Source organism: Arachis ipaensis, chromosome B8 (assembly GCF_059453495.1).
Source record: "Arachis ipaensis isolate K30076 ecotype BB chromosome B8, ASM5945349v1, whole genome shotgun sequence".
Lineage (NCBI taxonomy): Eukaryota > Viridiplantae > Streptophyta > Magnoliopsida > Fabales > Fabaceae > Arachis > Arachis ipaensis.
The window spans coordinates 5,442,929-5,456,606 of NC_142443.1; the positions used below are offsets into that span (position 1 = coordinate 5,442,929).

The 13,678-nt window shown below is 34.9% G+C and overlaps 1 protein-coding gene across 2 annotated transcripts; it reads left to right on the forward strand.

The window, feature by feature from the left end:
- The first annotated feature begins 248 nt into the window (after positions 1–248).
- Positions 249–8,392, forward strand: RAD5 (DNA/RNA helicase protein). 2 transcript variants are annotated; one of them, XR_015896562.1, is made up of 20 exons: positions 249–1,201; positions 1,321–1,454; positions 1,582–1,720; positions 1,904–1,957; positions 2,051–2,173; positions 2,256–2,407; positions 2,497–2,581; positions 2,669–2,947; positions 3,078–3,224; positions 3,329–3,484; positions 3,979–4,046; positions 4,589–4,711; positions 4,785–4,884; positions 4,984–5,096; positions 5,778–6,052; positions 6,153–6,353; positions 6,663–6,756; positions 6,868–6,939; positions 7,332–7,430; positions 7,650–8,392. XR_015896562.1 is itself a non-coding variant. In XM_016315478.3 (20 exons), exons 1-20 carry the CDS (start codon positions 668–670, stop codon positions 7,770–7,772), a joined length of 3,075 nt encoding a protein of 1,024 aa, XP_016170964.1. In that variant the 5' UTR covers positions 249–667; the 3' UTR covers positions 7,773–8,392. The 2 variants fall into 2 exon arrangements, 1 of the variants encoding a protein (XP_016170964.1); XM_016315478.3 differs by having other exon boundaries at positions 5,778–6,056.
- Positions 8,393–13,678: the final 5,286 nt, after the last annotated feature.

A 13,678-nucleotide genomic window follows, 5' to 3' on the forward strand; every position in this document is an offset into this window, starting at 1 on the left:
AGCAATCATTTCAGCACAGTATGAACGAAGTATGCATGGTCAGTATGGAGAAGCCTAGTTTTATATTGTCCAAAAAATTTTAAAAATACAAATTACGTTAAAGATTGAGTAAATGTAATGAAATATTGTATTATCCAAATGGGAAAAAAAAGAAAAGTAAACACGAAATCCTGGTTCAAATACGAATTATAAGAAATTAACCACTAAGTTGCATATTTAACCATTAAGTCTTGACAATTTATTAATTTACCTAAGTTCATAAAATGCCACGCCGTTTTATGTTTTTAATTCTACATTGATCCTTCATCTCAATCATAAGAAAAATGAAAAAAATGCAAATAAATGTTAAATTTGGTCTTTTTCCTTTTCAAATTTTAGGGAGATGAATCTGAACTCTGAAGCTGGAACAGGGAAGTTTGAGTGTTAAAGACGGATTTATTAAATGGAGTTCGTGGCGGGAATGAAAAAACTCGCGCGTGCTCCCGCCATTTTACGAAGTCTCTCTTTCCCGTCTTCGTCCCCGCCTCTTTTATAATTTACAAAATTCAAAGATAACACTCCGTTAGTCCATTTCCCTTCTCCCTCTTCCTCATTCCCGCAAAATCTGGGACGCTAGGGTTAGGGTTAGGGTTAGGGTTTGTCTTCAAGCAATTAGAGGAGGAGGAGGATGGGAAGCAAGGTCACAGTGACGGACCACCAATTGTCCACTGTCCGATCCATCGTTGGCTCCGAATTCACCGACATGGACATCATCAGAGCGCTCCATATGGCCAAAAATGACGTCACAGCCGCCATCAACATCATCTTCGACACTCACATTCCCTCCATCGTCAAACCTAAAACCACACCACCACCTACAAACAATCTCAAACCTTCTCCCCTCAATTCATCTCCTCATATGGATACTGCCACTCGCACTGTTGCTTCCCGCTCCAAGAACAATGGCGCTGCTGCTCGTGGAGGAGACGGCAGTAGCTGCTCCAAAGCGTCCGATGATTGGTGGTTTGCTGGTTCCGGCGAGATGTCAGGGCTGTCCACTTGTAAAGGGAGAACTATAAATTCTGGTGACACAGTGGTTTTCAAGTTTCCTGCCAAGGCTGCCTCGGCTGGGCCTTCGCCGGGAAAGGTCTTCGGGAGGGGGCGGCTGGCAGCGGGGACTTGTTCGGAGATTGTTCGGTTCTCCACAGATCAAGCTGGGGAGGTAATGTGCAACTGTGGTAACTGGTAATGGTTAATTGTTCTTTGTGTGAAAGTGTGGGTTGAGTTGAATTTGTGTATTACATTGTTTGAATCTGATGGTGGTGATTTTTGGTTTGGCAGATTGGTAGAATACCAAATGAATGGGCTCGGTGTCTGTTGCCTCTTGTGAGGGATGGTAAGGTTAGAATTGAGGGGCGCTGTAAATTTGCACCTAATGTTTTGGGCATCATGGATACCATTATTTTGTCAGTCAGGTACTCTCAATGCAACATCCTGTTTCACAAGTTGAAATGTTAATCTTTTGGTTTGTTGATACTGTTTATGATGGGAAGTAACTTAATTTGCCCTTTTTTCGGTTGGGGCCCGGGATATTCCTTTCAGTGTATTTATCAATAGGTCAATGTTTGTTAAGCACCAGCAGATATCTCTCAAGGATGCCACTAGCAACTCTACAAATGAATCAGTTTTCCATCCTCTTCCTATCTTGTTTCGGTTGCTAGGCCTGGAACCTTTTAAGAAGGTGGCTACTGAACCTATACTTTTCCTTTTCTGGGACCCACCTTTCCGTAAATAGTATGTTCAGTTAAATACTCAAATTGCTTTCTTTTCTTTTTTGGTTGCCATCTTGTGGAGTTAAAGTTTATGTTCTAAACAATGGTAACTTAGACTGAAATATTAACTTGAACCGTCATCTGATTTTTAGGCAGAGTTAACTCCTGGTGATTTCTATTCCAACAAGCGTCCTATCGACCAGAAGGTGAGCTTCGGATATACTTGCATTCTGAGTTGTGACAATGTTTGATGGTCATAGTGTTGTACCTTCCTTAACTGGACAGACATTCCTCTTCAGGTCCCTTTACAATTGATGAAATCTGAGCATCCTTCTCAAAATGGCGACGAAAATAAAGAGGATTCCATTTCTGAAACCGATCTTGATAATATTGTTGGTGTGGGATCAAGCTCGGAGTTAGAGGTGCTGCATTCTCAGAGTAATGTGCACTGTTTTACTTATGCTATTGGTGGGATAACCATTAATCAGAAAGTATTTTGTGCAGGAAATGGATCCCCCAGGCAGTCTTCAGTGTGAGCTACGGCCCTATCAAAAGCAAGCTCTTTATTGGATGATCCAGATGGAGAAGGGGCGAACTGTAGACGGGACAGCAACAACCCTTCATCCATGTTGGGAAGCATATCGCTTGGCTGACAAGTATGTGTGTCGTCATATTACAATATATATACATGGATAGATAAACCAATTAATGGTTCTGATGATGTACTTGTGCTTTTACACTTTAGGAGGGAGCTTACTATTTATTTGAATGCATTTTCTGGTGAAGCCACAACTGAATTTCCTAGCACCCTTCAAATGGCAAAAGGAGGGGTATGTTTCTTGATGAATTAACCCTGTATAGTTTTGTTAACTTCACTTATGATGCAATGCTTATAAATTTTTATTGTGAATTTGTAGATTTTGGCAGATTCTATGGGTCTTGGAAAGACCATCATGGCCATATCACTTCTTCTTGCCCATTCAGGAAGAGGTGGATCATTAGGCAGTCAATCCTTAGCTCAGACTGAGCTGTATACTGAAGACGGTGAAGTTAGTGATACGGTACACAACTTTTCAAACATTCCGACGAAGGCAACCAAATTTGCTGGTTTTGACAAACTGATGAAGGACAAGGATGCTCTAACAAGTGGTGGCAACTTGATAATATGTCCCATGACTCTTCTTGGGCAATGGAAGGTATTTGCCTTGTCAGAAATATATGTAGCTTTATTCATTACTGAATTTCATTTATTCAGCTGTGGGATTTATAGCATATATATTGTGAAATGCTGCCTTTCCTGTACTGAACATTTGGCAATTTCTTCAGGCAGAAATTGAAACTCATGTACAACCTGGGTCTCTGTCCCTATATGTTCATTATGGACAGAATAGGCCAAGAGATGCAAAAAGTCTTTCTCAGTCTGATGTTGTTATTACTACATATGGTGTTTTAGCCTCTGAATTTTCCAGTGAGGTATTGAGAACCTGTTTGCTTGAATAGATGTCAACCTTTTTGCTTCAATTCTTAAACATAGTTAATCAATGCTTGATTCATCTTTCTATCTGTCCTATGTACAGAACGCTGAGGATAATGGTGGACTTTTTTCAGTTAGGTGGTTCAGAGTGGTTCTTGATGAAGCACATACTATAAAATCTTCTAAAAGTCAAATTTCTATTGCTGCCGCTGCTTTAATTGCTGATAACCGTTGGTGTCTTACTGGCACTCCTATCCAGGTGAAATATTATAACTTGCTCTTATCCGATGATTGTTATTTTTGGTATTGATGGATTAATTATCAATTGGCCAATCAGGGACAACAAATTTCACTCTGATTTCAAATTTTATAGATAACACTAAGTGCTGCATTAAATTGAATTTTGTTTTGCGGGCAATGCAATTCATGCACCTTCACTGAACAGATTTTTAGTAAATTTTTTAGGCTTGGCTTCTAAGACGACTTTTCCTCTAAAGACATGACAAGAGATCGGAAGGCAGCACTTCATAAAAAACGACTTTTTCTTTTGTTGGTGTGTTGCTCTTGTGAGGGGGAACTGTTATCCTCCCTTTTATTAGTCTTCTCTCTATCTTGATCATATTCTTGTTTTATCAAGAAATAAAAAGAAAAAAGATGGTTATCATGTTGGCTGATCTTCAATTCATCACAAGTATCCTGGCGGCAAATGTTGTTTCTGTTCTTCCTGACATTGAATCACTGTTTTATCTACAGAACAACCTTGAAGATATTTACAGTCTTCTTCGATTTCTGCGAATAGAGCCTTGGGGTCATTGGGCCTGGTAAAATATCCCCCCCCCCCTCTTATTGTTGAATCTGTTTCCTCAAATTGAATCATATCCATTGTTCTTGAATTTTCCTTTTACTTTTTGATGTTCAATGCTAGGTTTTGATGTTTTATCACAGTTTTTGTCAAAGATGGTTTCTAGGCTGAACTGTTGATTCCATCGCATGAAACAAGTATTTCCTTTTCTATATTGAAACAAATTACAATAGTAACAAAATTCTACATGCAATTTGATGTGTAACTCTTATGTAAACTTAAGTGGTCTGACACTCCTTTCACTTTGTATTTTTGCTTTTCCAAGTTTTCCAACTTCTATTTGTTGATGAAGATAGCATCCATTGGTCAAGAATTCTCCTGATGATTTGATTAGGTTTTATCAATTGTTGCATTTTCTTAAAACTTTATTGAAATCTAGATGCATGCTTATATAATTTTGGAACTTACTACTACTTTGTTTCTTACTTTTATTGTTCACCCCTCAAGTTGGTATATATGGTTTGGCTTCTTGTCTGGAAGATTTATATTTGTATGATCCAGGTGGAACAAACTTGTTCAGAAGCCATTTGAAGGAGGTGATGCGAGAGGGTTAAAGTTAGTTCAGTCCATTTTGAAGTCAATCATGTTGAGGAGAACCAAGTATAGCACAGATCGAGAGGGCAAGTCAGTAATCTAGTTAAGGATTTGTGATATTTTAACATTCTAGTATATTCTGTTCACTAATCATTTGTTGCAGGCCTATCCTAGTTCTCCCTCCGGCTGATGTGCAGGTAATTTACTGTGAACAAACAGAAGCTGAGAAGGACTTTTATGAGGCCTTATTCAAAAGATCTAAGGTATTTTTTCGTTTTCTGATGTATGCGTGATATTTTTGTCTTGTTCTTTTAGTTCTGAAGAAAGTCTGATCAATTCAACCTGTTATGAAATCTGTGTAGGTCAGGTTTGACCAGTTTGTTGAGCAAGGGCGTGTTCTTCATAATTATGCTTCAATATTGGAGTTGCTTTTACGGCTTCGGCAATGTTGCGATCATCCTTATCTTGTAATGAGGTATGATGTCTTACATTTATACTCCTTACACACTTGAAGGTTGCACGGGGATTCTGCTGCTGTGCAAATTGTTGGCATGTGGGCAGAACAGTTAGTCTTTAAGGAAGAGTAGTACTAATGTAATCGGATTTTCATAATTTCTAACATGTTCTGATTAATAGGCTAATTTGATTTTTTTTTTTTTTTTTTTTTTTTTGGTGTGTGTGTGTGTGTGTGTGTGGGTTGGTTTTCTATGTTTCTAATTTTAAGGAAAAAATAAAGGAGTTTTCTCCATGATTTTAATAACTTTTGGTTTAAATGTTTTATATGGTAGTTATGTTTCTAAATTCAATTTGAGAAAATTATATTAAAATTTGGTAGTAGAAAATTATTGTTATTATGCTATTACAATGATGAAATGCTGCATGATGGTTGCATCATAGAGGCTTAAAAGTGAAAATTAGCCAACAACTCACCATCAACTTTTTTGATGTTCTTGAAGCCTGAAAGTATTATATGAGAAAGGTGGTTTTGGTAGCTTTGAACAACGATGTTTTACTTCTATTTTTTCTTTGAAGTTTGTTTGTTGCAATGCAATTGAAAGGCTTTCTTGAGTTTATGTTTCCCTAGACCATGCAGCATTAAATTGTTTTGTCTGTGTACACTTTAACTTATTGTCATGGTGATCATTGATTCATTTAGCCGAGGTGATACTCAAGAATTTGCTGATCTAAACAAACTAGCTAAACGCTTCCTTCGAGGAACCCATAATAATTTAGAACGTGAAGTAAAAGATGCACCGTCACTGGCTTATGTTCAAGAAGTAGTTGAAGAGCTACGTAAAGGGGAACAGGGTGAGTGTCCAATATGTCTTGAAGCCTTCGAAGATGCAGTGTTGACTCCTTGTGCTCACCGCCTATGCCGGGAATGCCTCTTGGCAAGTTGGCGCAATTCCACTTCTGGTTTATGTCCTGTTTGTAGGTACTTTCTCGCTAAAATATCAGTAGTTTTATTGCAGTGATTTCAAATGTATCTTACTTATAATGCATTCTCCTTGCAAAACTGCTACTTTTACAGAAAAACAGTTAGCCGGCAGGATCTTATTACTGCTCCTACTGATAGTCGGTTTCAGATTGATATTGAGAAGAACTGGATAGAGTCATGCAAGGTAACTGTTCTTTTGCATGAACTGGAAAGTCTTCGCGCATCAGGCTCCAAGAGCATTGTTTTTAGCCAATGGACTGCTTTTCTAGACCTTTTGCAGATTCCCTTTACACGGTAAGATTTGTTGCTTGTTTAATCATATATTTTAAGAAAGATGGCATTCTTGTGAGACAATCTGAGTCAAATGCTTCTAAAGAGCTATTCATGAAGTCTAAGCATGCTATTTCTTTATGATGTGTTGTAGTTATTTTTAAGCTGATGTCAGCTTTGATTATTGTTGTGATCTAATGTCATACTTCTGTTCCTTTCTGTATCATGCTTAATTTTATCCCATTATGGGTGTATTTATCTTTCTATTGTTTTGATACAATTAAGTAATGAAAAATGATACAGAGGTTTATTTATGATTTCCTATATTTCCAGGAATAACATTTCATTTGTTCGTCTTGATGGAACTTTAAATCAGCAACAACGGGAGAAAGTGATCAAACAATTCTCAGAAGATGATGAAATACTGGTCTCGACCTATTTTTTGCTTTTGCCTGTGACTTGAACAATGTAATGAAGTGGTTAAATGCATTGTCCTTTTTTTCCCTTTTAAACGGTTTGTTCCTATTTATTGCACCAGGTGTTGTTGATGTCACTAAAAGCTGGTGGAGTGGGTATAAACCTAACAGCTGCTTCAAATGCTTTTGTCATGGTACGTGCAAATCCACTTCTGTTGCCTAATGAGTCTTTGTCTAGCTTCAGGTATAAAACCAGATTTTAGATAAGATAAACAAAGTATTAAGATGCCATTCAGATAGGGCATCTATTTGCACAATTTTGTAGTCCATTAATTGTTCTGTTTTAGTGTATATTTTAGATTTAGCAAACCAAATCACCCAATGAATGTGGAGTGATCAATCCTATATGGGAGTAGCTAATTTAGCATGTATACTAGGTTTGGATTGAAGTTGCAATGGAATTTTATTTGTATGAACAATCAATTCAATGGATATATGATTTTTATTGCTATTTATTATAATTGATATTAAGAATGTAATTATTTTATAGTAATATTGGGGAAAATATTATTTTATAATTGAATAGGACCCATGGTGGAATCCGGCTGTAGAAGAACAAGCAGTCATGCGCATCCATCGTATTGGACAAACACAGAAGGTAGCCATTAAACGGTTTATTGTGAAGGTATGTTTGATTTGCAAATTTGGAAAGTCATGAACATATATAACATGGATATGTTGTTATTTTTTTGTAATTGGACCTCATTAATTGATTTAGTGGGTTAAAGTAATATGGTAATGAACTAGCATAGAGTTTGGCAGCAAAGCCATCAGTTGAGGTTGACCCATTAGTTTTAACTCACTGACTCGAGTGGTTTACTTGCTCTTATGTATCACATTGCAGGGGACAGTTGAGGAGAGAATGGAGGTGGTGCAAGCACGTAAACAACGAATGATTTCTGGTGCCCTGACTGATCAAGAGGTTCGAACTGCACGAATAGAGGAGCTGAAGATGCTTTTCACTTAGACCGCCAAGGTAGTGCAAGCATGTTTGTTTGCTGATATTGGTGCATCATGCACGATTCAGCATTCTGCATCCACAACTTTGTGTCTTCTTTTGAGGCCTCGTTAATTCATTAGCAATTTCCATAGGGAGGTCTAGCTAAGTGGGTGCAATGCTCAACATCCTGCAAATTAGGCGGACACTTTTTTGAGTTAATTATATTGGTATACTTTGGGTTGTGCCAGGTTTAGGACTTGGAAGAGTGATAGTGGTGGAAATGGAAGGAATGGAGTGGGGATTCTTTATAGGGTAATTCCTCCCAATAAATTGAAGGCTAGGGTAAAGTTAACAAGTTAGATTTTTAATGTAGTGGTTATTTGTCCAGGTATGTAGGTATGTAGATTTCAATAGCTATTTAACTTTCACTTCCAAAGGGTTTTTGGGTTTTGGGCGACGGGAAAGGAGGTACTCAACTATTTCCTCCACGCAATACATTACAGTTAGGGTTGAAAAGTTATAAATTGATTGCATTTATAATCATGGACAATGTTGAGAATCCACTGTATATTACGTGTAATATTCTTGTGTAACTTCTACTGGTGACGTGAAATGCACCCACTTGTATATTACACGCCTTGTGATCTTTTTATTTTTTTTTTTGCGTAGTTGTAATACTCATGTTCATGGGCATATGATTGTTCAGGTGGACAGTAGCTCCATTTTACATATAAAAAAAGTTGAAGTTCCTTTTCTCTTGTACTTTCATCTCCACTCCATGTTGCATGATGGGTTACTGATAGCAATCGATATGGATACAGGGATGGCAATGGGTAGGGTAGGGTAGGGTAGGGTTTGGAGCCAACCCTAATCCTATCTGCGAGTTGAGAATATTCCAACCTTAACCGCTCTTAATCCGTGGGTACTCCACTTTCTTCGCGAGTTAAAAAAAAAATGCAATATTATTATATAACTTAATGATAATTTAAAATAGAACTGATTTTTATGTAAAAAAAATATTAAATTATCAATTAATGATCTTTTAATGACTAAAGATTTTTTGTATTTAGTGAGAGGTGTTTGGTTCGACATCCACTTAAAATATATTTTTATATAAGTATATAACATATACATATATAGGATGCATGTTTGTCGGGTAGGGTTGAGGTTTAATCCGCATCCTAACTGACCTGCACGAGAATCCTACCCATACCCGATCCGTTGCGAATTGGGTTGACAACCCTATCTGACCGAGTAAGATCAGGTTGAATACCCGCGGGTAGGGTATATGTTGCCACCCCTATATGAATATGGATAGAAGTTAAATCTCCAAGCGTCTTCATCATTTCTTATATATATATTTTTTATCAAATTATATTATTATAATGGTTATATAATATATTCAATTGGATATTATAACTTTTTATCGTTTGCTAGTGATAACATGTGTATTAAATTATCTTTCTTTGACACCAAAAATAAATCATTTCTTTGTTTAATATAAGAAAAATTATGTAAATTCTCTTTAAATATTTGCTTAAATGATATAATTAACAAGATTGCTTCTTTTCTATCTAGTCAATAATTTTTCTCTAAATATTTTACTTAAGCAAAAATAGGGAAAATGCTGCGAAGAAAAACAAAATAGAACAACTGGTGATAATTTCATATATATATATATATATATATATATATATATATATATATATATATATATATATATATATATATATATAGGAAAAGTATAGGTAACCAACAAGATTTTTGGACAAAGTACTAGACTCTATTTTAGTAGTTATTTTTACCATTGCTTATTTAAAAAGAATGTTATTGTTATTTTGTATATATATATAAACACAAGAAAATTGGAGAGAGAGAGAGATCAGAGTGTCAAGAAATTAAAGAATGGCGTAACAAGAACTGAATTGTGAAGCTCAAGTTAACGCTACAAAAAAAGACTAAAAGCTAATCCTATCAGTTTGTACTTTGTAGTGTAACAGTGTAACTGTTTTAGCAATCATGATTAACCAACTAACTAACTAAGTAATTAACAAACTGAAAGTGCAACTAAGTGATGACTTGTAACAAACTAACAGCAAATGAAGACACACACGTGCATGCATGCCAATGCAAATGCATATATAAATTAACCATTCCATTTCCTCTATAAAAGTCCCTCTGGCATTAGAAAAAAGAAAACTTGAAGAGCTCACTATTCAAAATTCAACCTTTCAGCTTTTTGCGAAGAAAAAAAAAAAAAAACCCAAAGCCATAGCATGCAGCACCAACAACAACAACTACTGAAGCTGCATTATTGGATGATGAGTCTGAAAGAAAGAGAGCTGAGAAGAAGGGGAAGATGCCTTTAGAGAAGTGGAAGGAGGTGCAAACATCATCGCCAACTGAAGCTGCAGAGAAGAAGAATCAGGGGAAGAGAATCGAGAGGTCTCGAGAGGGGTTGGAGAATGTTCAAGATCCTGCACACCCGCAAACACCACCAGCTGAACCTGAAGTATCTTCTGCCAAGAATCCAAGAACCGAATCACCCAAAATAGGTCAGTTTTATCTTTTTCTTCATACATGAAAGAGGAAATAAATTCTTTTCAGCACTTCAATTTTCAAAAGAAAAGGAGAAATAGATGTAGATGATGATTGAACATTTTCTTGTTTCAAGTTTTTTTTCTCTGAGTATGTAGGACTTTTCGTACGTGTGTGTTGTACTGTGAGAAATTAAAGATGGAATAATGTCTATGTTTTATGATTTGTATATGGAAAAGTATATGCAACGAAGTCAAAAACTAAACAAAACCACATTAATTTATAGGGAAATGCTAGTTATATAATATTAATCAGTTTTTAATCAGTCTTTAAATAGATTTAAATAATATTTAATTATTTTTTTATTAAAACATGTTCCTATTTTGTAGATACATATTTATAAATAAATTTAATTTAAATTTTAAAATCTACCCACTTCATTGGTAGTTACGTGACTTTGCTTTACTTTAGGAACTTCAAGTAACAAATAAATTTTTTTATTCCTTATTCTACTCTACGGGACTTTCACAGTGCCTTAGTGAATCCAAAACAAAAAAAGTACCTTCCAGCTGAATTCTTCCTCTCGTTTTCATTGGTGAAGACGTATCACCATCTTTCAGAGCTGAAGCACTCCCTCGTTCTGCATTATTGAAAGGTAAGTAGGTAACACTACTTTCCACACGTGTTTATATAATTTATTAAGAAGTATCATGTTCAACATTTCTAATTATATTTTACTTTAAATATAAAAATTCTATTGTTATTTAATTGGAACAAGGTTGATCTTATTTAATTTATTAATAGTTGTTACAGATAAAATACTTTGTATGTAAGTAGTTTGAGCAAAGAAGCAAAAAAAAATATGGAGTTTAAGAGAGGATGTAGATAGTATGGTCATAAAAATTCTGTTATTATTTTTCATTTCTAACACATCTGATAGTATGATATTTTATTCAAAATATTTTTAAAACACATCTAAAACTATGCCAACTTTAAATATATAAATTTAAACGTTAATAATACAATTAATCTTTTGATTTTTTATTCGATCAAATGCATATAATATTTATTATTTAAATTATTAGTTGAATTTTTTTCGATACTTATTTGAACATTAACGTTTTTAAAATTATTATAATCAACAATTAATTTAAAATTGTATTATTTTTTTCGATTATAACACATATGATAGTATGATATTTTATACAAATATTTTTAAAACACATCTAAAATCGTGCCAACTTTAATAATACAATATAAACGTTAATAATACAATTAATATATTTATTTTTGATTCGATAAAATGCATATAATATTTATTATTTTAACTATTAGTTGGATTTTTTTCGATACTTATTTGAACATTAACGTTTTCAAAATTATTATAATCAACAATTAATTTAAGTTGTTTATTATTTATAAAAAATATCTAACATATATTATGGTATTAGTTGGAATTTTTATTACTTGTTTGAGCATTAATATTTATTTATCTTAATTTTTTTTATTGATGTTATTGGTGGGTATTTTAGATAATGGTTGAAAATAGTTTATTTCGTAAATTTGTTACACATTCAAAATAATACAATCGAACTTATAATATTGCTAGAACACATCCAAAAATCTATCAAATAGCACAAGATTTTTTTTGGTCTTATTGATCCAAACCGTTTAAGCAAATGGACACTTGGTTATTAATTTGCATATATTTTAATTAATTACAATTTTGTCTTTTTCTAATATTATAATGACCATTATTTTATTTATAATATTAGACATCAACATGGCATTTGCTATAGACTTGAACACGCAGTCGTCGTCAGAAGAAATTCACTCATTTGATACCCATATTGATATGGACGATATAAATATTTGTAATAGCTCAAGCAATTCTGCTATAGAAACTGAGTGCACGACTGAGGTAGTTGACATTTTTTTATTTGAAATTTTTTATAATGTATTAATTTATTCTTCTGATATTTATGGCCGACTTTTTTTCTTGCATGCTAATTATAGGTTATATTTTAATATATATATTCCTGTGAACACATCCAAATATCCGAGTAATGGCACTATAAATATATATGTATGCACGTATTATTGTGTCATTTTTGTGCCACAATCCTTGTTAGTATGTTTTGTTTTTTTAGGTCATAATTTATCCCACCATTTATGATGAGGAGATTCCAAAAGTGGGGATGCTATTTGGAACCATCGAAGAAGCACGCCAATTTTACTACAACTATGCCAATAAAGTGGGATTCGAGCCTCATATAAGAAACACTAACTTCGACAAGAATGGAAAAACACCCATTAACCAATCCATACAGTGTAATAGAGATGGATACCGAACAAAGAAGAATCCGGTAACCCATAGGTCAAACACAGTCTCATCTGTACACTGTAAAGCTCGCATCTATGTGAAACTTGACACAGAGCTTGGAAAATAGATACCGTCGAATGTAGAATTAGCTCACACGCATCGATGTGATCCCATTTTGTCATGGATGTTTAAGAAAAACAGGGAACTCACCATGCACGTTAAGGATGTCATTGAGCGCAACGACCAGGCTGGTATACGACCTTCGAAGACTTTTCAGGCGCTTGCTGATGAAGCTGGTGGTCATTCTAATCTGAAATTTCTTGAGAAGGATGTTAGAAATTATATATCTGGTAAACTCCGAATCAATGGAGATGATACTGATGCGCAAGAGATGCTGGACTATTTTACCAGGATGAAAGAGCAGAACCCAAATTTCTTCTACGATATTTGTCTCTATAATGACAATAGTCTCAAGCATGCATTTTGGGTGGATGCTCGATCAAGAGCTGCTTACGAGTATTTTGGTGACGTGGTGTCATTTGACACCACATACAAACTCAACAAGTAACTTCTTTTTCTTGGTTTATTTTTTTAAGGATTCATTAATTTACAAGCTCACTGAGTGCCCCACGTGTTGATTTTTTATAGATATGAGATGCCAGTTGCAGCATTTGTGGGTGTTAATCACCACGGAAGGTCATGTCTTTTCGGGTGTGCTTTATTGGGCAACGAAGAGACTGAGTCCTTTGAATGGCTCATGCAAACATTTATAAAATGTATGAAAAAAACACCAGATGGAATCTTAATTGACCAATGCGGGGCCATGGCAACAGCCATTCGAAATGTCATACCAAACACTAGGCATAGATTGTGCATTTGGCACATCACGAGAAAGATACCCCATAAACTTGGAAAGTTGAGCCGATATGAGGAAATTAAAGCTACAATGCATGGGATTATTTGGGAGTCTCATTTGCAAGAATCGTTTGAAAGTTCATGGTATGACTTCATTGAAGAGTACACCCTTCATGACAACAACTGGCTTAACGGTATGAATACACATCCAAAACTT

Coding starts and splice junctions, on each gene's coding strand:
- RAD5 (XM_016315478.3), top strand. CDS start 668: ATGGGAAGCAAGGTCACAGTGACGGACCACCAATTGTCCACTGTCCGA. Junction 1,202..1,320: donor CCACAGATCAAGCTGGGGAG/GTAATGTGCAAC, acceptor TTGGTTTGGCAG/ATTGGTAGAATACCAAATGA. Junction 7,431..7,649: donor TTAAACGGTTTATTGTGAAG/GTATGTTTGATT, acceptor ATCACATTGCAG/GGGACAGTTGAGGAGAGAAT.